The 22095-nt window shown below is 37.6% G+C and overlaps 1 protein-coding gene across 2 annotated transcripts in view; it reads right to left on the minus strand.

The window, feature by feature from the left end:
• The window catches only part of VCL (vinculin), a 63747-nt gene that overhangs the window by 3307 nt on the left and 38345 nt on the right, over positions 1-22095 (minus strand). The window contains exons 7-21 of one of the 2 annotated variants that reach the window (XM_075155347.1): positions 19396-19486; positions 17857-18004; positions 16727-16880; positions 15529-15704; positions 14120-14310; positions 11318-11517; positions 10697-10825; positions 9524-9673; positions 8865-8973; positions 7551-7853; positions 6845-6969; positions 6333-6518; positions 3181-3390; positions 766-969; positions 33-137 (exon numbers count right to left, since the gene is read on the minus strand). In XM_075155347.1, the coding sequence (XP_075011448.1) occupies positions 33-137; positions 766-969; positions 3181-3390; positions 6333-6518; positions 6845-6969; positions 7551-7853; positions 8865-8973; positions 9524-9673; positions 10697-10825; positions 11318-11517; positions 14120-14310; positions 15529-15704; positions 16727-16880; positions 17857-18004; positions 19396-19486 (2481 nt within the window). The remainder of the gene's footprint in view (positions 1-32; positions 138-765; positions 970-3180; positions 3391-6332; positions 6519-6844; positions 6970-7550; positions 7854-8864; positions 8974-9523; positions 9674-10696; positions 10826-11317; positions 11518-14119; positions 14311-15528; positions 15705-16726; positions 16881-17856; positions 18005-19395; positions 19487-22095) is intronic. The other variant, XM_075155346.1, reaches the window with a different exon arrangement.

The following is a 22095-nucleotide window of genomic DNA, read 5'->3' on the forward strand; positions in this document are numbered from 1 at the left end:
TCCACACTACCATCAATTTTTACACCTCTTACCTGTTCCGACTCTTCATCGCTGATATTAGTTCTGCCCAGCATGGTAGCTTTGACAGTAGAAAGAATTTTGAGTTGCGTACTGATGGTTGGGATTCGCTCACAGACCTAAGGAATGGGGATAAAAAAAACACTTCACATTGTAAACTGAACCAATACATTATCTATTATTTTTTCAGATAAATTCTTTGATTTTGTTTTACTATTACATAAGGAACAAGTATAGAAAGGATCTTATAACCTTCAAGATTTTCTGACAAATATTGGTAGGATACTTGAATCTTATTTTACTTGCTTTGGGAATTTTTGGGATGGAGCCAACAGTTTTCCTTTCCTCCAGATGTTCCTCAAGGGTCTGCTTGCTTAGGAATGGGATGATGCATATTTGGCTGAGACTGAAAAACTAAGGAGTGTTGTATTTCTGCTACTATTCTTTAATACAAAGGAATGAGAAGGTGATATACAAAGGAATGCAGGCTTAGGACAGACCAGTGTTCATAGCACAGTATTTTTCAAAACCTCTTTGGACACTAGCATCTTCCACTCACCTGTAAACAAATCCTGACTTTACAGAATATATATGACCATGGGATCTAAGAACAGTCATAGAACTAGACAAAACTTTACAAGCCAAGGAAAGATACACATGATTTACTGCCACAACTCCTGTGCTCACTCAGACTAAGAAAGGAACAGAGAAAAAAGCATTTGAGGCATTTATAAGTTAAGTCATTACCTGCAAGAGGTTTGTTCTGATGCGCTTGTCGGTGCACTGCTTCGCCACCTCTTTGGCCAATCGAGTTACTTCATCTGATGCCTTAGCAATATCTTTTGCACACTGAATAAGAGCACGCTTGTTTCCACTACCTCCTCTCACCAGGCGCGACATCTCTGCCATTAGCAGTGCCATTCGTTTAGCAGCAGCAATGATGTCATTACCCTGAAGAGAACAATGTGAGTTAGTGTTCACGCCAGGACAGAAGCTTCACAGAAGTCACCACTGAACAGCAGTCTACATTTTGGTAGCAACCCTTTCAAGAAGTTAAGGATGGAAGAACCATTTGTGAACACAGAAGAGGTTTCTTCAAGGAACAGGGAAGATCTGTACTAATTATATGTTTCTGACATTTTTCTTCCTAACACTCAGGAAAAAAGTTTGCTTCAAAACTGGAAAAGAAGTGGTAAAGAAAAGTGTTAGTTTGTCCATGGAACGCGAGTTACTGCTCTGCTGGCTAGGTTTTAAGATAAAGCATGTTATTAGCATTTGAAATTCCAGACTTCCCAAAAAAGTCTTTCTTTTAAATTAAAAAAAAGTGTGCTAAATAGCTTGTTAAACCAAATAGCACTAATTAAGTTAAACAGCGTAGCCATAACAGTCGAGCATAAAATTGTCAGTGGCATCTGAAACTGAAGTTGCTAAAGCATCAGCTATGCTGCTATAATGCTGAAGGACAAATGGAAGAGAATCTGTGACTTACAAAACTTTTGTCACTGGTAACATGGAAATGAGATGCAACTATTACTTTTTCTTTTTTTAAAGTTATTTCTTGAAGATAAATCTTCCTTTTTGACAAAATCTCTCCCTTTAAAATAAAGCTTCCAGGAGAGAACAACTTGATAGTTCAAAAGATAATCTAGTAGTATTTATTACATTAAAACCCAGATTTCTTGTATTAAGTACATCAAAAATTACAGTCACAGAAGTACTTCTGAGAATGGTTTGAAACATGTGAATTAAGTATGACCAAGGCAAAACCATTTCTTATACACTGTTCCAGAGAGAAACCTAGTGCAAGAAAAAGCAGACCTAGATGATGACTTGTTAGTAGTCTGTTAGTATATTTAGATTCACCTTTGTAGAAAGTTGTTAGACAGAAGTGAAGTATTTGGTGCCATGAAGCATTCCTATTGTGTGGATGAAATATTAGCAGAGTGAGTTTAAGTATTAGCACACTCTTTCCTCGGTATAATTCCAAAATTAATGACCGATGAAGTTCAGAGCAAAGAGTACACAGTGAGAACCCAACTTAGCAAATGTAATCTCTGTCCCTGCACACATACTTCCATGACTCACTGCGAGCAAATTCAAGAAGATATCCCAGATATTTTACAGATACAGGTGACACAAAAAGCTGAACTATTCGTTACCGTGACCTAATAGCTAAACAGTTTGCTAGTATAACCAGTTAGGATGCAAATGACATAACACAAAGCTTTTCCATGTTTTCACGTAGGAGGATCAAGAAATTAGGACCAGTGTCATTTACGAAGCCCTCTAACAAGTTATCCAAGCATCAGAATCTGAAAAGGACAAGAACATTTTTAAAGCCCTTTTTATTAAAATAGTTTAGTATATCTATCTATGTAAATATATACACACACATACATATACATACACACACCCCCCTAACCTTTGTTTGTTACGGGACACCAACCTTATTTTTTGCAGCATGCTATAAAAAGTGACCAGTCTTGCAAACATTTGTGCTTAGACAGCAGAGACAGGCTACTTGTGAATGTCTGAACCTCATGTTAGATTTCCACTGGTTTCATATAAACACAATCTCAATTCAACAGCTAACAGCATTCAGTGCAGCTCCTTCATAAAAGAACTCTCTCAGCATTTGCAATACAGCCAAGTGCAAGCCAGCAGACAGTCAGTCCTCTTTGATAAACACTGCCATACAAAGCCATTCCTTGTTGGAAGGTATTCTAATTGATGGCATCAATGGAGGCAAAGCACAAGAGACACGTTAAATGACTTCTTGAACGCTGTACACTCTGCTGTATCTGGAAGTCATTGAGAAGCCATTAACCATGGCTTCCCAGGTAGCCCAAATGAATGGCAAAAAGAACAGGGGGGGGAGGGAAGACAACCCCTACTACAATTTGAAAACTGCTATAACAAAGAAGAACAGGCAGATGCAAAGGGAGAGGAAGCCTTTAAATATTAATAAGTGACTCAAATCAAGCTTCAATCCAGCACTGACAAACAGATCTAGCAAACTTGTGAAGCCACTCTCAGTCCTTAAAATGAAGTGCATTCATTCAGAATGGCGGGGCCTAGCAGGGATCAAGAGTGATGCAAATGTGTCAGCGTTCCAAATGGCTGGATGCACACGGATCAGTCCCCGGGGAGACTCAGGAGTACCTTACTAGACCACTTGGTTGCTTCCCGATGTAGAGACTGAGCAGCAGCCAGAATGGGCTGGTTAACAGGCTGATTGGATGGCATTAACAGCAGCTCAGGCTCGTAATCATCTTCAATGTCAGAGGGGAGAGTGAATTCAACATCTGCATCATCCTCCTCATCTACATCTACACCAGCCTCAGCCGCTTCATTAATCACAGTCACATCAGGCTTTGCAGGTGGCAGCAAGGGTGGAGAAACAGGGGACAGTTAGTATGAGAAGCAGAATTTGGTAGAAGAGCATGAACTGAGCTGTTTTAGTGACCAAAACATCCTCTTGGTCTCTCAGGATCTGACAAGACAGCTCTAGGATCAGGTCAGAGGGAGGAGGGGAAGGGATACAAGATTAGCAGAAGGAAACAAACATTTCACCTGTGAACCAAAGATACCAAAAATATTAAGAAGTTACAATTCAAAGATGCAGCAACATTCTTCATCTGAGCATACAGCTTCTACAGACAGAGGCTGACTTGCAGAACAACATTCTTCTGGCAAGACAATGGTGAAATGAATGGATTTTCTGTTTCAATGAAAGCCGTTTCGACTGCGTAGAAGCAGGCACAGCAGCTGATGACTGTGGTATTTGTGCAGATAGAAAGCCTTGTATGGAAGCCCGTTCACATATATGTGATAAGAAGAGATAGCAGCAGGATCACAGAAAAACCACTGATGCTGCTTGCTGTAGAGGGGAAAAAAAAAAGGTGGGGTGGGGGACACTGTAGAACTGAGTATTGAAGTACCACAGATAACATGAAAAAGAACAAAACCGGGTTATGAAAACAGGAGGTGATGCTGAATGTTATGAATGCTGTGAATATTACAGTTCTTAAAAAAGACTGAAACAGAATTAGTAGAATAAGAGGATTATGAAGCATATGATACTGTTTTGCCACAATATGTTGTATCCATTACCTTCAAAAAAAAAAAAAAAAAGAGGATTCAAGCAAATACATTGTGTTAGGGTAGATCACAAGGAAGAGGTAAGTGGTATAACAATACAGGCATTTATAATACAGCAGCATTTCAATACAAAAATATTCTACAAGACTAAAGCCAAGTGTGATAAAAGTCAAACTACCCTTATCAAAAATTATGCATTTTCAACTGTGTTTTGCTTAAGATATGGCCTTTTATAGAAAAAACATCTACACCACTGAAAACACACAGAAGTTTGGAAGGAAGTTGTAACTTTTATATACTGCCAAATCAACTCATCTTCAAAGACAACTTCTATTTAAGTCTTAATCTAATGAAAAGTTTCCAAATATCCCTCATTCTCTGATTTATCCAAATGAGGGGGAAAGGCAGGGAAAATTAAAGCAATAAAGACTGTCCAGTTTGTGCTCCATGAGAAAAATGGAGTACATAAAAGCCCAGAATCCACTCAGTGAAGAGGAGTTTTTGTAAAGAAGAAAAAACAAATCAATTTTACATATTGCAAGAATGAAGAATGTTATAAAAAATTTTTAAAGACTAAGTACTTGTCCCCCCAATAAGCATAACACATGGTAAAGTACCAGTAGACTAATGTAATTGGGGGAAAAAAAGCAGAAGACAGTTGACACAGTCTATTGTGATTTAGTAGGAGCAAGACCTTATATTTCCGTCTTTCCAGGTCTAACCCATATTCCTCAGTAGCACTGTCCATCAATCCCTCTTCCACCCAATAAGTGACTTCAGAAACTACAAAAATGTTTTTCAAACTTCCTCCCCAAAAACATACTGTCAGAATAACTGTACTCTTATTGCTAAAATGGGACAGCTGAAAAAGAATTAGAAGGACAAATGCTAGGCTAACTTACTGTTTGTTGGTCTCAAATTAAAGAAACAGCAATGAAAACAGTGTTTTATAATCTAAATACACTAAGCTTAGAGCTCTTTCATAATCAGCAAGGAGTTTTAAGGTCTGCTGCTTGGCCTTGATAAATAAATAAATAAATATTTTACCAGTCGCATGATTTAAATTAGAATTATATAGTATCTATAGGTAATTTAGGATATAGTAAAAGCATTTTATTACCTACTGTGTATTGTTAAGTTACCATTTTGGGATTCAAACATCAAAACACTTTTAGGAAGCTGAAATTAAGGCTTTTGGCCTTAAAACTACCTTCTGAGATGACTACTACATTCCAGTACTATCCCTTTAGTAATACAAATCTGTACTTGGTATATCCAGAAGTATGGGGGAAAATAGAGTTCTTCATTTTATGGAAGAGACACTCAAACAGATTTGCAGGATTTCTTTTGTATTTTATCTGTACTTCCAAAACAGATGTTCCTTAAGCACAAAGCACTGAAATTGACTCTGTGAGCTATTCAAGTTTATCTTCTCATTCACCATTTAATTTGGTGGAGAAAAAAAAGTGGAGATTTTAAGAGCCAAATTCTGATCTTTAATTTATAACCTGCAGAAGCCTAAATCTCAGTTTACTCAGTTGCTGCCAGAGGAAAACTGTACCTCTTTGGGGAAAAAAAAGGGGAAAGCAAAAAAGTTATGTTAGTATTTCTAAGACTAATGAGTTCACACTGCTTTGTCATAGCACTGAAATGGTAAAGAAATGAAGGATTTGGGCCTTGATAGTGAGTGTGACTCAGTACAAAAAAGAATGAGACCAGGCCATCTATATATGGTCACTTTTCCAATCATAAATGCACCAGATTAACTGCAAAGTAACTTGCAGCTCCCTCCAGAATTAAGACAAACCAGCTCACGATTCCTGCAGCTGGCATCTGCAACATCCATACAGACTTTTCAAAAGCCACTTAAATAGAGCAATCAGCTTGTGAGCCTAGAAAGGCATAAGTATTAGTGGCTCTCTAGGCAATACTAGCATCAAGGATCACAAACAGCTTAACATACAAGGCACATTTGTGTTTACAGAGGTATGTTAATAAAGCATTCTGGCAATTCTGAGTATTAGAACAGTTGACCCTAGTTCACTCCGAACTTGAAAGGGTTTCTAATTCCTCCTACAGCTGCGTTTTTACTACTTGGTCTATAAAAGACTATTTTCTGTCATAGAGGCAACTGACTTTGGACCAAACACACTGATCCAAAAAAAAAAAGAAAAATTTCCGTTTAGCGCAAGACACATATAACAACTTCTTACCTTGCTAGACCACTTCCGGGCTTCATCATGCAACTGCCTAGCAGCCATCATCATGGGCTGATTAATAGCTTCTCCTGCTTTCTGCTCTGGGAACTCTTCATCCTTTTCTTCAGGTGGTGGTGGTCTGGGCGGGGGAACCTCACCTTCTGGAAGTGGTGGTTTTGGAGGAGCAAGCTCATCAGTCAGCTAAGAAAGGGAAAAAGCCTTATTCAGTGCAATGAAATAGCACACAAATTGAGTCAAAGATGGTGTCATGGCAAGACATGATTGCATGAGCTCGTGCCTTTTCCCAGTTTTTCAAGTGCTCCATGTTAAAAGAAATATCATGTTTTAATCTCTTCTTTTGAAAGCTGGATTGGTATTTTTTAGACTTAAGGCTACTTGTATGCATGGCCAGCCAGACAATGCATTTTATTTCTAAGGAATAAAAATACACTCAAGTAATTTCAGTGTGCAATCCACACGTTGTCAGTGACAACTGTGTATTGTATTACAAACCATGCTGCACTTACATGAAGCTGCTCAAGGTCAGGAGGAGGAGGGGGAAAATCTGGTTCCTGAGGCTGAAAGGCTTCTCTGACTTTGGCCACAGCTCCCAGAATTCTGTATCCAGAATCCAAGAAACTCTTCTGCAAACCTGAACAAAAATTCCATTACCAGTTTAACAGCATTCTGTAATATTTAGAACTGCAACACTACCCCAAAAAAATTACTTCTATAACATACTGTGCCAAGTACACATATATATGTAAAAAAAAAAGTTTAAAAACTACCAAAATGTTTACATGTTTGAAATGTTAGTGTCATATGCAACATGCAAAATAAAGCCTGGGCTGAGTAATAGTCACTATCAATAGCCAAAGCAATTCCCAGAACAACTTTTTAGAATAAAAGAAATTAGATAATATTTTCTTATATAAAGTAGTACTACTAACAACTAGTGACAAATACTACTTCTAATAAAGATTATGAAATCACGTAATAAACTAGAATGCTGAATCCTTTTCCCTTGAATATGCCAAAGGTCTTTGATTGCATTTTAAAAGAGCGGGATTCAGCAGTTTGTGGTGTGACCTTGATTTCACCATTCTGGGATTTAAGTGTACACAAAATTTGTATAAAAGGGGATACACAGCTGTACAAGACCAAATAAGCACTACTTCACATCATCTTCACCCAGCAAAAACTATATTTGAAATCAGCTGACTGAATCCTTACCAGGATCAGAAATGTTTCCTGCCACAGCTTTAGCATCCATTACCATTGGTGATATAGTTTTGCTTAGCTCATCAGAGGCTGCTTTAACAGCCTCACGGAATTTAGGGTCTTCTGAATTTTCAACCTCCCGTTTTGCTACCAGTAGGATGCGGTTTGCTCGTCTAGCAATGCTGGTGGCACCAGCTACCAGCATCTGAGGTTGAATATTGGCCATCGCAACTTTACATTTATCAAGGTCTTTCTTAATAGCCTCTTCTGATGCATCCAACAGAGATTTAGTATCAATGGCTTCATCCACCAACCCTAGAATAAAAGTTAAACACATTAACATTTAGTTTCATCTGTGGAAAGGGATATTTGGTATTCCAGAGACTGTTCACAACCAAAAAAGTAAGTATTTCCAAACTGGGGGGTGGGGAGGGGCGGAAGGGGGCATGGAAATCAGACCAAATGTATTACTGCAGTTTTACTTCTGATTATGAGGTGCCTCTATCACAGTAACTGTGGTCAGGTTTGCTCCCACTAATGGCATTCCAAGCTCTTAGTCATCTACCATGGAACACTGCTTGAGTCAAGAACTGGCTTACACAGCATATGCAACAGAGCTTCCTTCCTCCCACCAAATTTCTTTAAGCATATTCAGTACTTCTTGTACCTCTCCCATTCATTCAAAAGGAAATAGCCCTCTGGCTGTGCTTTTACTTAAGGATGATATATAGTGACAAGGCAGTAAGATTTAAAGTACCCATAATTTAATTATGGGGATGGAGAAGGAGGTAGTATACAGTCAGGACATTAGCAGACCAGTGCAAAGGATCTGCAGTTTGGAAAGACTGAAACATTTAAATGTCTCAGCAAGATTTTCAGCTAGTGGATCACTAGCTTTGTTTTATTCACTGTTTTCATCAAGCTGTTACATCATTTTAAACATGTTTTCTTGCCCCCACTTAATTATTTGTCCTCATTCAACATGCCAAGATTATGTAGAAAAAAACTCAAGTTGCTACAGTGATATATTGCTAGAATAGCAATCGCAATAAAAATTAATGGTATTCTGTTTTTCCCACAAAAGAGCTAAGCCAAGTTTGCTCCCCTGCAGCTCAAAATTAACATCTATGAAGCAAGGTATTTTGTTTATGCTGTAACATATACCTATTTCTGGAGTCAGAGAGCACATTCCCCCCTCTCTTTAATTTCTTTTTAAAGAGTCATTACTCTTATGCATGTTTCATCAATCCAAACAGAATGGGGAAAAAAAATCTATACTCGCTAGTTAGCGATAAGTATAATCTTCAACAAAAATTCCTACTTTACCTGTCATTTTTTCTACATTATCAATCCATTGGTTTTTCATGGTCTCAAAATGTTCATAAGCAGCTTGATTTCCAGGATTTCTCAGGAGGATACGAGCAGCTGATACTACCTGCCAATGGAAAACATTTTTAATTATGGAAGTAGCAGTATATAATGACATCACACATATTCCTGAAAATACATTTGTTTTTCAGGACCGGGTATGTAGCTCCTCATTTGGAATACTAGTTCATTAATTCTAGTTCAACATCTAGCTGCTTGAAGATTTACAATGCTTCTGGAATTTGTTGACAAAAATACTTTTTTCTGGAACTTCAATTACATGCTTATACATCAAAAAGTCTTCATTTAAAAACACTTCTTGAAAGCACTAAAGTACGTTCATTAAAGAGCATTTTTTCCACTTATATATTTTACTAAGCCTCAAGCTAATTTTGTTTCAAGGATAAGTCACTAACACTTCTGTCCAAAAGTTGAAGAGTAAGATGTCATTTAATCAGTTTGTTCTACTTCGTATCATATACACAAATATTTGCCATTCTCCTTTTAAGTGTCAGCACTATGTTCCTTGCTGGTATTAGCATCTTTCTCTGATAGCAGAGGCATAAAGAAAATTCCACAGAAGTCGCCCCCAGCCCTTTGAGACTAAGGAAGCAAACCTGTGGGGTAAGTTCCCTTGCTGATTTCACTGTTGCTTGAATGCCCTCCACAGTAGTTTTATTCGCAGTTCCAACTGCAGCTGCTTTTTCTGCTGTAGCTCCCAGTCTAGCAGCATGGTTTTCAAAGTTTGCTGCTCTTTCATCAAACACCTAGTTGTCAGAAGAGAAAAGCACATTAAAAAAGCCTAACTTCCCTAAAGAATACATAATTTCAAAGCATCAAATACCCAAGATACCTTCATAACATTCACACTTAATGCATCTCCTGAGAGGATGCAACAGGACACACAAGCTTTGAAGCTATTTCATTTTTTTAATCTTTACATTACTGGACTTTTTTCTTTACTAACTCATCAGGGCAACAAAGGATACTGCCACACTTTATAGCTTTGAGGTATTAAGTACACAAATTCCTGATGACTACTGCTGTAACAAATACTGTCTTAAAACTATTTTAGCTCATAGACATTAATCTTCAAACCCATAATCCAAAAGTAACTATATTTGGAAGATAAATATGGGGTTTTACCCTAAAAATTGAAGCTTCACATTGGAAAAAAAAATCCCTCCTTCCACAGTCCTTAGTTATTCAAGGCACAGAATACTTTGACAAAAAGCTATCCTGTCATAAAACTAAATTCCCCAAGGCCTTGGGAATCATTTTGATCACGTTCAAATCGGCTAGCCAAACAGAGCTGCCAGCCACAGAGTTTTAGATACTTCACATGCAGCCAGTAGCTTTGAAGTACAGGAAACATTATACAGCAAGAGCACAGGTTAAATCTGTTGATCAATCTTGGCATGAATTTGACTATTTTAATCAGCTTATATAACGTTGAGATATTCAATCCACTAATCAGTGTGTCAGTGATTTTTGCACAAGAGTTTTTAGCATTGCTGAAGGCAACATGGTACAAACATCACAGGGAGAAATCTTTGCCATTTATCGAAGTCAGGGACGATACAGTTTCCAGGCATACACAGCAGAATTTGCCATCTCCAAGAATCCAGAGACATTTGCATGACAATCATTACACTGTCAGAATTAATAAACATGTATTCACAAGCTTGAGGAAAAAAAACCACTGATTCACTTTTCAAAATACCAATTCAGGTAAAATTAAGCAATAACTGAAGCTTCACATGGGAAAAAGACCACCTGGGTACACTTGCCTCATCTCTATTAGGAGCATCAGAAGGAGCAGTGGCTGCTACTGCTAACAATTTAATAGGAGTTGTGGTGTCACTAAAAACATCAGAAACCTCTTGGGTCATTGCCTCTTGCATCCGTGTTTTAAGATCCTTAAAAAAAGGCAAAATTATTAGCACGTGATACAGGAATACAAATCCATACAAACTCTTCTTGCCAAAAAAAAAGCCCATTACAATGGCAGACATTAAGATAAAATGATCTTAAAAGCATTATCAATTAATCACTTTTTACATAAATTGAAATACCAGAAGCTTACATACCACTCCTTGAAGCAGCATCAGAAGCTGTGAAAAGCACGATTTGAGACCTTGCCCTCAAATTTGCAATGCTAGCATACTATTTTCTTTCAAAATGAGACTTTGTTTTTACTTCTAAATTGTTCATTTGGAATTAATCCCTACACCATGATATCAAGGACTTTGTAGAAAGTTTGCTTTAAGCATCTCAGCTAAAATCAACAAGTTTTTTTGCTGCACTTCTTTTTGTTTTTTATTGATGCCTCCCTCACACAAACACTTTATCAGAGGAGTGCAAATACTTCAGCGTATCATGCATTTCACCACACAAGAGCAGACTTTTACCTTCAGTGAGTCTTGAAGCTGAGCAGCAATTGCCCTGGCCTGAGGAGATTCTCCCTCCCCTCTTGCTGCAAGGTCAGCTAGCTGAGCAGCCAGCTGGTCTACACGGTCACATTTGGCAAGCAGGTCTTGACGATAAGGTCCCATCATAACATTGGCTAAACGACGACCTTCTGCAACCAGACCCCGAATTGCCGCCTGGCCTACAGTGGAAGAAGTCACATTGCATTAACATATAGTGGAACACAAAATTGAAAGCATAAACCAGAGGCACTATAAGTAAGTGACATTTCAGAATTCTTGGGTTTTTAAGAACACCTTTCTAGGCAATGGAAAGGATCTTCTGCAGTTTATTATTAAGCAATTGCTGTTCAAACCCATAGAAGAATTCAACTCTCACCAGTTTCTTTTTGCTTATTACAGCAACTCCGGCTAGAGATGCATCCTTTTTAACTAGGGTGGCCCGACAGAAGTTAACCGTTACAGCTGTCAGGTATTCCTACATAACTAATCTGTTGACTCCAATAAAAGCACTTGCAAATTTCAAGTCCTGCAATTCATCTTCACATCATTACAAGTCATTAGAAGATGAGCAGGAAGAGGGGGAGAAAAGCCAAGTAGAAAACATAAATGAAAAAGCAGAATACCCTCTCCCAGGATTCCAGAAATTATGGGTAAGAAGTGTCAAGTGTCCGGGGAGGGGGAGGAAATCCTTATGAAGCCTCCACAGTGTGTCAAAAGTTTTTCTGTAAAAAAATTATTCTTCTTTTGTATATGAGGTCCTTCAAAGACCTACTGAAGAATCATTTTAAGCCAATGCTAACACACAAGTAATCCAAGTTCATGATCAAGCTCAAAACTACTTAGTAGAAAGTTGTCACAGGACCTGACTATCCAAGAATCACTCAGCACTGCCACCATCATTTTAGAAAGCTTATTAGTGTAGCTAAGTTTGGTGCTGTTGGACTGTCCCAAGATATTTTTTAATTGTTGTTTTGCGTAAGTCAAGTGCAGCCAAGCAAGTACACTTCATGCACCAGTTTAGTATTTCAAAATACTATTTGCTTAGTTTGTATCTGCCAATTACTTTAGCCATCACTTAGCTAGGATGATTCATAATATGACTGCATGTAAATATTTGTAGCAGCTACCACCACTGAAGAGGCTCACATGTTTATAAAGTAAAATACACATTCTGCCTTGCTACTTCAAAATTAAGTTTGTGTTGAAGCTGGGATAACTGCAAACACACCAAGTTATCTGTGACATGGTCGTTACTACTGCAGAGAACACTGAAGTATTTTCACATTATTATAGCACTGAAAATATCAGCCCAAATTCTACCAGAAATACTGTCCAGACTGAAGAGAGCACATATCTGATTTATATTCTTAATATACCTTTCCTATAAGTACCTTGCTAAGGGTCAATGCAAGTGAAAAACATTTAAATGAAAAAATTGAACAATGACATCATGTTAATCCAGATTTTTTCTTCATTAAACTAGAAATATTGAAGTTATGGGACACGCAACATATTGCATCTCTATACACATTTTTGTTGTATGTATTACTACAGCAATTGATTGAATTCTGTAGTATATATCCAGTGTTGAGAAACTTCAGTTCCTTCAGCAAGCTTTCAGTATGTATGCAAGCCTCATGATTAACTAGGCACTTACAGACTTTAGGCAGGATTTAAGTTACCTTTGTTTCTTTCGAATTAAAAATAAAAAAAAATAAGTTTAGGTTTTGTGCTTCTTTGAGCCAGCCACCTCACAGGCTACTATGTTCAAGAGAAACATCAAAACTAGGAAGGTTTTCAGCCACTGCCAAAACATCTCATGAGACCCATCTGCCGCCTTCTTGGTCATCTCATTGGTCACCAATGTGCAATTTGCTCATCAGAAAGTGTCAAAACATGGAACTCCACTATTCTGTTTTAAAATACTGCATATAAATTTCACTTCACAAGTGTCCAAGCTATCAACATCACTAAATCTTTAATTCAAGGATCTGTCATTGGTTATTCACACAACAGAAGTTATCCTGAGAGACAGGGAAACGTATGAGGAAAAGATATTAAAGGTCTGCAGTTATACTACTTCTCATAAGCCATGTTTCCACTCGTCTTTATCAGCCACACTGCTCAGACATAACTGCAGTGCTCAGACTTCAGTGCTGTGGGAAAAACTACTGAATCCAGTTTTCAAGCTTCATCCACCTACTTGCAATAGCATCAGAAGCAGCTAAACAAGAAATTTCAGAAATGGTTTACAATAAGCTCTCCGTAGAGCAGCTCCTGAACCATAATTATATGCCTGCTGATAGCATGCTCAGATTCTCAGATCACCTTTCTCTTTGATGAAGTAGCATTCTCCTCAGATAACCCAGAAACCATACAAGAAGTGATATTTTTAGGTCAGGTTTATGAATGTTTTTCTCCCTGAAAGACTTAATTACTCAATTTGCTGGAGTAGGTATAAATTCAAATTTGAGATACTATATTTGCATAATAGTAAGAGCAAGGAGCAGTCTAAAGTTTGTCTGTTCTACAGCACACGTTCTCCTATTCTTTGCCAAAAGTTGTTCTTTCCAGAAGACAAAGAGAATCATGGGCCAACTCGGCTCAATAATATTGCAGCCATGACTTGGCTACAAATCTCCAGCCACAAACTGTAGGTCTCCACATCAGTGAAGAGATTTCATGCATCCTCAGCATCCCAGAAGCAGTAGTTTCAGTCATAAAAATTACTAACAAGTTTAACCATAAAACTGGGGGGGAGGAACACACGGAAACACTTACCTACTCCCCGATCAGCAACTGTAGGATTGTCTATCCACCTCTGAGCTTGCTCAATCTTGCCCTCCAAATGGACAGCTGCTTTAACTGGCCTAGTATTTGCTACAGCCCTGTTTGTTTTGGACTGTAAATTCTGAAGCGATGTAGCTATTTGTTTAGCCAACGCACGGGCCTCAGGAGAGTCACCTTTCCCACTAAGGATTAAAAAAAGCATAATCAGATAGAGATCGTTTACAGCTAATCCCAAATTCAGAAGGAAGACACAATGAAAGGCACTTCATCTCTTTAAATAAGGTTAAATTTGACACTTGAGTCTCAGAGCAAATAATGTAGACCTGTCATCCATAAATCCCCACCTCACACTTCCCTGCTGTGGCACCTGGATATTACATATGTTCAACACACCACTGAGGTGGGACACGGCATGGTACTGTCATTGATAATACTGATGTATGACTTTGATTTACCACACTCATGGCTGTCTTATGAGCAACTGCAATAATGCCACACAGATTACAAGCAGGAAAGTAAGCAGCAACAGAACCAAGGCTATATATAAACTTGTAAAGAGGTAGCACATTAAGACCTGCAGCAGCTAAATCTCAAGAAAAACTTGATTAAAGTGTCTAACTAATGAAGAAAGAAAAATATTTATCTCCATATTGCCACTGGCCATAGATGAAGATCACAATTTATACAATAACTGTTCCTCCACTTCCATTCTCAAGCATCTTAGTTGCAAAACTGATACAGAAACATCATTTGCAGCTGAGCACTGAACCCAAAGTAACAGGGTTTTTTGAATAGTTTGCAGTTACAGCTTAGAACACTGACACTGATTGAAGTGCTAGATATTCCACCTTGCCATTTAGTAAACAGCTTAGCAAAAAACAGTGTCTGTATAAAACATTTGTCTGTATAAACAAACTTAAATTTCACATTATCTCACTCCTTTGAAGTGCTTTGACAGTACAAGGAGCTCACTTTTGGCTTTGGTTTGCCTGTCAAATATTCCATGGGCAGTAGAAAGAAAATATTTTCTAGATAATACAATGCTAGTTACTCTTTTTTTTTTTTTGGGGGGCGGGGGGAGGGGAAGGAAGATAGTGCAAGTTGGGCTTTGAGATAGAAATCATTAGGTTGAAGCATTAAAAAAGATACCATATTCTATATATTACATTTTTTAGAGGATGTTAAAAAGGTAGCTTTCCCCCCCTAGGAACAGAACAATTCTTCGCATTCCATTTTTCCTAAATGCAGGATAGAAACTTAGAAGTATAAGATGTCCATCCCCAGTTCTTGGAGAAAAGTATATTCCCCAATTAATCATCAATATTCTGATTTTGCTCAGCACTTTGAACTGCAAATGAAAGTCATTCAAATAAATTAATGGTGATAAAACTAGTACATACTGTCGCCGCAGATCTGACAACTTAGCCGTCAAAGCAGAGATTTCCCCCAAGGAACGAAGGATATCATCTCTTTCTTTAGGCTCCTCACATAATTCCGCAACTTTCCTTGCTTCAGCCATAATTCCTCGAATATGTTCTTCTCCTTCAGCGCCCCCATTAGGATCCGCAAGCCAATTCTTTACAGAAAGAAGTTGTGTATGAGTGAAGATAAACAGTAATATTATTTCTATAGAGACTTTTAAACAAAAATAAAAATCAATACAGCTTTCAAAACTTTATTTAACAGAAAATACTTTTCAAAAGCAATTTCTGTTTATTAGATACCATGAAGTTCTTCTATTCTCTGGCAGATTTTCTCTTTTGAAAAAGATGTCAAAACAGATTAAGTCTCCCCAAAGGTTTATTCTCTTTCCCCAACATTTGCCAACAGTATTTTCAGAAGTAAAATTTAACTAGTGGCTTTAGAGACTCATTATTTGGCTTTCAGAAGAAAATTGAAAACAGATGCTCTTGTGCACAGTGTGGCACTCTTTACAGACTCTTCCTAAAAAGTTTCATTATCATTTCATTCGAGATATATATATAATATTAATGTATATTTTTATATATATAATTGTATACACATACACACATTTAGATAAGGTATATATAAAGGTTCATTATTTGATGGCCATCATCATCACTGGGTAATAGGCTGACCATTGAGGGAGATTTTAACAGCTACAAAAATAAAGCATCAACTAAAAGAAAAAGTTTCATTAGCATTGTTTTGCTTTTGTCATGAATATGAAGTTCTAAATCCTGAACTCCATTCCCAAAGCAGAGCCCAAGGAAAGGGCTCTGGTTTTACCCACAGGTAAATCTGTGCAGTCTGAAACTCCTCTACTTTTTTCTTTTATAAAATCAGTTTATGTCCAAATTTAGGGTGTTTCCTCATTTTAATTTCACAACCTTGAAATTTTTAGTAATGTTAAAAAAATTATGGAAAAAAAAAAGTCATAAGCTGTAGCAAAACTCACAGCACCCTGTAAATTACTGAATTTAAAGATTTTTCTGTGTAAAAGCAAGTATCCCCTACATGTTCTTCCTAAGAAGTAACTGTGTTGTGTTTGGAAACAACTATGATAGTTTAGTATAACAGCTCTAACAGCAGTAATGTAATCATGTTCTGAAGTATTTATGAAATCGTCAGTGGTACCTGAGCAGCATCAATCTTCTTAGCAATTGCCTGCTTAGAGTTTGTCATGGCCTCCAATTTGCGGGCTGCATTCTCCACTTTTGCAGTGAGCAAATCCAGACCTTGTGAGACCTGCTGCGCTTTCTGCATAGCCATGGGTGTAGCACCCTGTCCTCTGCCCAAGACAAAAAGAGCATCACAGATTCAGCTCAGGATTGAACAAAGCTCTTTTCTAAAGAAGCAACAAAAACTTTTTAGGAGCATTCCCAGCCATTATTGCAAGAGATACAGTATTTAATCAGATCTTTTTTTCCTGGGAAAACAAAATTAACTTGAGGAGGAACACCACAACAAGAAGAGTTTAAAACTAAGAGCATCTTTTCCCCTTTCCAGAATTTGACATTTAGCATCCTCAGAAAATGAACATTTTTTTAAGTGTCACAAAGTAAGGCTACTTGAGGATGCAGTTCCATTGAAGTACCAGGGCAAGGCCTGTTATCTCCCCATTTACAGATTGCTGCGAGTCAGTCAGAACCTGCAGGAGTTACGTCTTGCCATACCTAAGTGAGGACAGCAAGTCTGTAAGTGAAAATAAGATGCCTTAGTTGCCTCAATAATGATGACAAAGTAGATTAAAGGTTACAGGCTATTGCTAAGACTTCTTAAAACGGTGAAAAGGATGCTAGCAATACCAATACAGGACTGTAGAAAACAATTTGCAGCGCTACCTCTGTTCATTCAAATGCTTAGGAGTTAGAAGTTGGATAGAAAGATTACTTCAAATACATAGGCCTGAGAATGTTCTTTTTGCATAAGAAATCTCATACTCCATTCCAAAATAACCTGACTACTGGAAAGCTTTTCGAGCATGTTAACTTTCTCAAACTAGTAACTTAAAAAAGACCATAGTAAGCGGAAGGATGACAAGCATGCTGCTGAGATGCTCTACTTGAGCAATTTTGCTCATCATGTTGCATAACTAAGACTTCACTTATTAAAACACATTATTCTTATCAGAAGAGATTGAAGCAAAAAAGGCAAAATACAGCTACTGGCCTGCTCTCCTACAGGTTAGGAAGTGACACAACTGCAAGTTCAGAAAAAGTGTTCTAACAGTACTGAAAATTGTCCATTAAAAGTAATAGATTTACCTAGCTCTGAGGTCAGCCAGTTGATCAGTCATCTGGCCCAGCGTTTTACATGTTCCCAGAATCTCTCTGCGTTCTTTGCCTGCACACAGTTCTCCTGCTTTTCCAGCTTCATCAAGGATCTGCCTTATTGCTTGCTCACCAGCATCCCCTAAGATGCAGAGTCAGTTAGTAAAACAAACAAGACGTTCCTTGACATGTATGAGGAAACTGCTAGTCTCATCATGTCCCACCACATTAACTGCACTAGGTTCAGCCATGAAAAAACATTTATCAAAAACTGAGATATACACCAAATGTGATAATTATAATGGGACAGTATTCCTGAAACAATAGAGCATAGCCTTAATGCGCATCATGTGCCATGTATTTCAAGTCATTTAATCATTCTGTTATCATAGCTTAATTTCTATAAATACTTCATTTATAGAATCTGTAATTCAGGCTAAGAAGGGAAAGAGCAACATGGCAAGATTCATGTAGCCTTAACTTCAGCCCGTTGCAAATCTGACTTGATTTTGGCTAAAGAAGATGCAAGAACAACATCCGTTTTACTTGCAACCCACCCTGATCCCATCCTTGAGCATTATGGATAGTGGAGGTGCCAGTACCCATAAAGTACTGGTTCCTCCATGAAATTATCATAATGAAATTGGCTCAAAGAAGTCCTACCATAAGGAAACCTCAGATGACAAACATATTATGAGGTTAGTTCTAAGTAACACACCCAGTAAAATCTGATTTGCAGTAAGTTCTACTATTATCTTTGCATTTGTCCTTAGCTACTGAATTTTTAATAGTTTACTTCATTAATTGTCAGTGTCAATGACAGAAGGCTTTGAAAATAACTTTGAGGTTTCTGGAATTGATTGTGGCAAGGGGAATGAGGTCAGAAGTAGTATAAGCAGCAGCTCCCCAGATAACAACATTCACTTCCAACTTTTACAACTGTGTTATTTTGGCTTCGATTTCAGAGGAAGTCTTTCAGATAAGGTCTTTCAAAGTCCAAATGGAACAGGCCTCTATCCAGTCTTATTTGCTTTAAAGATGCATACAATGGCAAGACCTTTACATAAGTAAAGGTGACTGTAGTTAACAGTATTTATGGCAGATTTTCATGTTAAAAATTTTATGTCAAGACTGAAAGATAAACACTTAAAGATTATTGTTAGGCAAATCTAAATTTATATAAATTTGAAAATACAGAAGGAGGGATTTTAAGTATTAGCAGCCACTGTAGTTAAATAACTGTTCAATGCAATTTATGGGGTTTTGTTTTTACTAGTGGAATGCAAAGAAAAACCACGTATGTTATACACAGTATATTATTTAGACAATTGAAAAGCAGCAAAGCTTTCCAGATCATTAGACACAACTTGTTCAATCTCCAGTATCTGAAGAAAGGAGTAAATACAGGCTCCTTCTGAATGATCCATTACATATGGGTTATTAATGCTTAAAGGCAATTTTGTCTTACACAACAGAATTATTCAGACCTTTAAAAATCAAAATACTTTGTGCTGTTACTTTTTTTAATATTACCTGGAGGTGCATTTGGATCTCTCAGCCAACCTTTTGCCTGGTTCATCTTTGAATCTATTAAGGCTAAAGCTCTTTTCATGGCTTCAGTGTCCTTTATAAAAGAGAAACCAACAAAATGATTCTCAAAACAATCAAAGCACAAATAGCCCACACAGCCAAAGCAGACAGAAGTTCTATAAAGCACAGTCTACTTACAGAAACACACCTATATAAGCAGCTCAAAACCCATTTTCAAACTAGCAGGTCATAATCACTTCTTTCCAATTAAGACAGACATTTTCATTTCACTCAAAATGCAGAAAATATGCATGCAATTTTAGTGATTTTCCTATTCCTTTATTTACTAGTATTTTAATTTCTAAAGTCAGAGCTCTAATAAGCACACATCTTGGAGTTAGTTCCATTTTTTTCCTTAATGTACATCAGGGCACATAGAAAAGTTGTAACAATGAGATCAAAGTAAACTTTTCAAAAATGGAAACTGGCCAGTGAGTTTTACTACTTACTTCTGTGGAAGAGGTTGCACACCTGCCTTTTTCACCTGCTCTGCTGCTTAGTCAAACAGCTGCTATATGCAGAAAAATAGACTGCTAACTAATTCCTGGAATTCTCAAATATGGCGTTTAATGTCTTTGGAGACAAATACATGCATTCACATGTGGTTTTAAGCTCGGAACTTCTCTACCAGGACCATCAGAGAAGCTGCTTCTTTAACTATTATGCTGCTATTATCCAATTTCTCTTTGACTAGAGGAGATAAAACCATCCAGTTCTCTTTTCTTTGCATACTCTTAATTGTTGATGTGTCATCTCTCCACTAGAGGCCAGAAGTTTTCTATCTTGTACAAATGGAAAGACAGTGAAAAGAGTAACAAGTACCTTAAGTAGAAGTTGGGAAAAAGCCAAAATAGCTTTTTACCACACATGTCATGGAAATAATTTGAAATGCATCTAACATCCCTTGATTACTACACAGATGATGAAAAGAAGCCTGGCTCTCACACTATTAACTGAATTGGACTGTCCATGTCCAACTCTTATGAAGAAGAGCTTACTAGCATCAACGATCAGTATCTGGTACAGTGTGTGATATCCTAACACTAAAGAACTGCTCTATTTTTGTGGAGTTGTTCATTCTGTGTGCTTAGTCTCAAAGATACGTCACTGTAAACATTTTGCTATTTAAGCCATTTTTATTCAGGCATGTTGGTCTGTCAGCTACTGATAAGGTGCTATAATATAATTCAGCAACCAACTTTCCAAAAGGTCATGCGACACTCTGCTGCATATTTTTAAGGGCTCTTGAATCACAGCCTGAGAGACAGCACCAAAAGCAGATCATTTTCACCTGGAAGGTTGGTTCTCAAATCTAAAAACTGGGTCTTGGAGCTTAGGTCAGGACCTGCCTGAGAAAACTTCAAAAGGGTAAGACATGCAGCTAGGGGTGAGAGGTGGGCACATTCTTTTAAAAGTCATCTTCTCTATAGCTTTAGAATTGTGCATTTAGTATATGACAAGAGACAAGTAAATAATCATTGAAGTATTCAAATGTATATAAAAACCTTACTAGCTGTGAAGGTAGGTGTTACAGTTTTCTGTTTTATATATGGGATGAAGCTACTTTAGTTTGGAATCAATGGTCTACTGCAGGCCTGTCTACCCCGAAATAATTTGAAATAAAGAACTAACTGAATTATTGAAAAGGCAACTGATGTTGCTTAGTGTGTTGATGAGATGATAAGTGTGGAATGGCTGAGAAAAGGAGAGTGTTGGGAAAACTGTCTTTGCCCCTCCCTTTTTACTAACACAGGCTCTTGTGTTGTCTCAGCTGCCTGGAGAGTTGCAGTTTCAGCAAAACTATATAAAAGCCTCTGAATCTAAAGTCTTATATCAGGGGACAAAATCAAGGGTATTTTAGCTTTTACACTCATGATTTTGTAATTGCTAGCACTACACAAGCAATAACAAGATCCATCTGTCTATGATATGAACGCTATATAACTGGATGGCTCTGCAGAGTAATTCTTGCTATTCTGTGTGGCTCTGCACTCACGTTTGCAAAATACTGTCCCCTTTTCCTATTTAAAAAAATCCGGTGAAATCCTAGTTTAGCAGTCAAAGTGTTCCAGGACAACTGCTCTTAAAGCACAGATTTCCCATCTTCACAGCTCAAACTGCCACGGCAAGGAATCCCTCTCAGCTTTAGCCTGATAAGGAGTTTTCATTGCAATGAGACAAGTAATTTTTAAATAGGAAATTAGAACTCATCCTTAACTAGGTTTGTTGGTATTGCACTTCTGTTTCTGCCACAGTTGCGTCTGGTGTCAGATACTTGGCAAGCCACAAAGGTGTAGCAATCCTGAAATGTCTGGACTTTGCCACCAATTCAGGCTATTAAGCAGGAAGACAAAAGTAGAAATATTCAATTCAAACAAAACAAAGCAACTTGCTGAAGTTGTCTCAGAGAAAATGTCTTGATATTCCTGATTTCGGGAGCTGTTTAAATGCTTATTTAAATGCCTTCCTAAACAGGAATTGTTTAAAATTTTACTCTTTGGGATTTGCCAGCAGAATATCAGTTGCAAGCAAGAAAAGAAAAAATCCTACAGCTATCCTGCAAAAAAGTTTCATATAGCGTACTTTCATCAGCAAAAAAGGATCCTTTCTCTCTCTCCCCAGAGTCCCCCTGTTGGCAAAAGG

The sequence above is a fragment of the Calonectris borealis genome, chromosome 7, assembly GCF_964195595.1.
Source record: "Calonectris borealis chromosome 7, bCalBor7.hap1.2, whole genome shotgun sequence".
Classification (NCBI taxonomy): domain Eukaryota; kingdom Metazoa; phylum Chordata; class Aves; order Procellariiformes; family Procellariidae; genus Calonectris; species Calonectris borealis.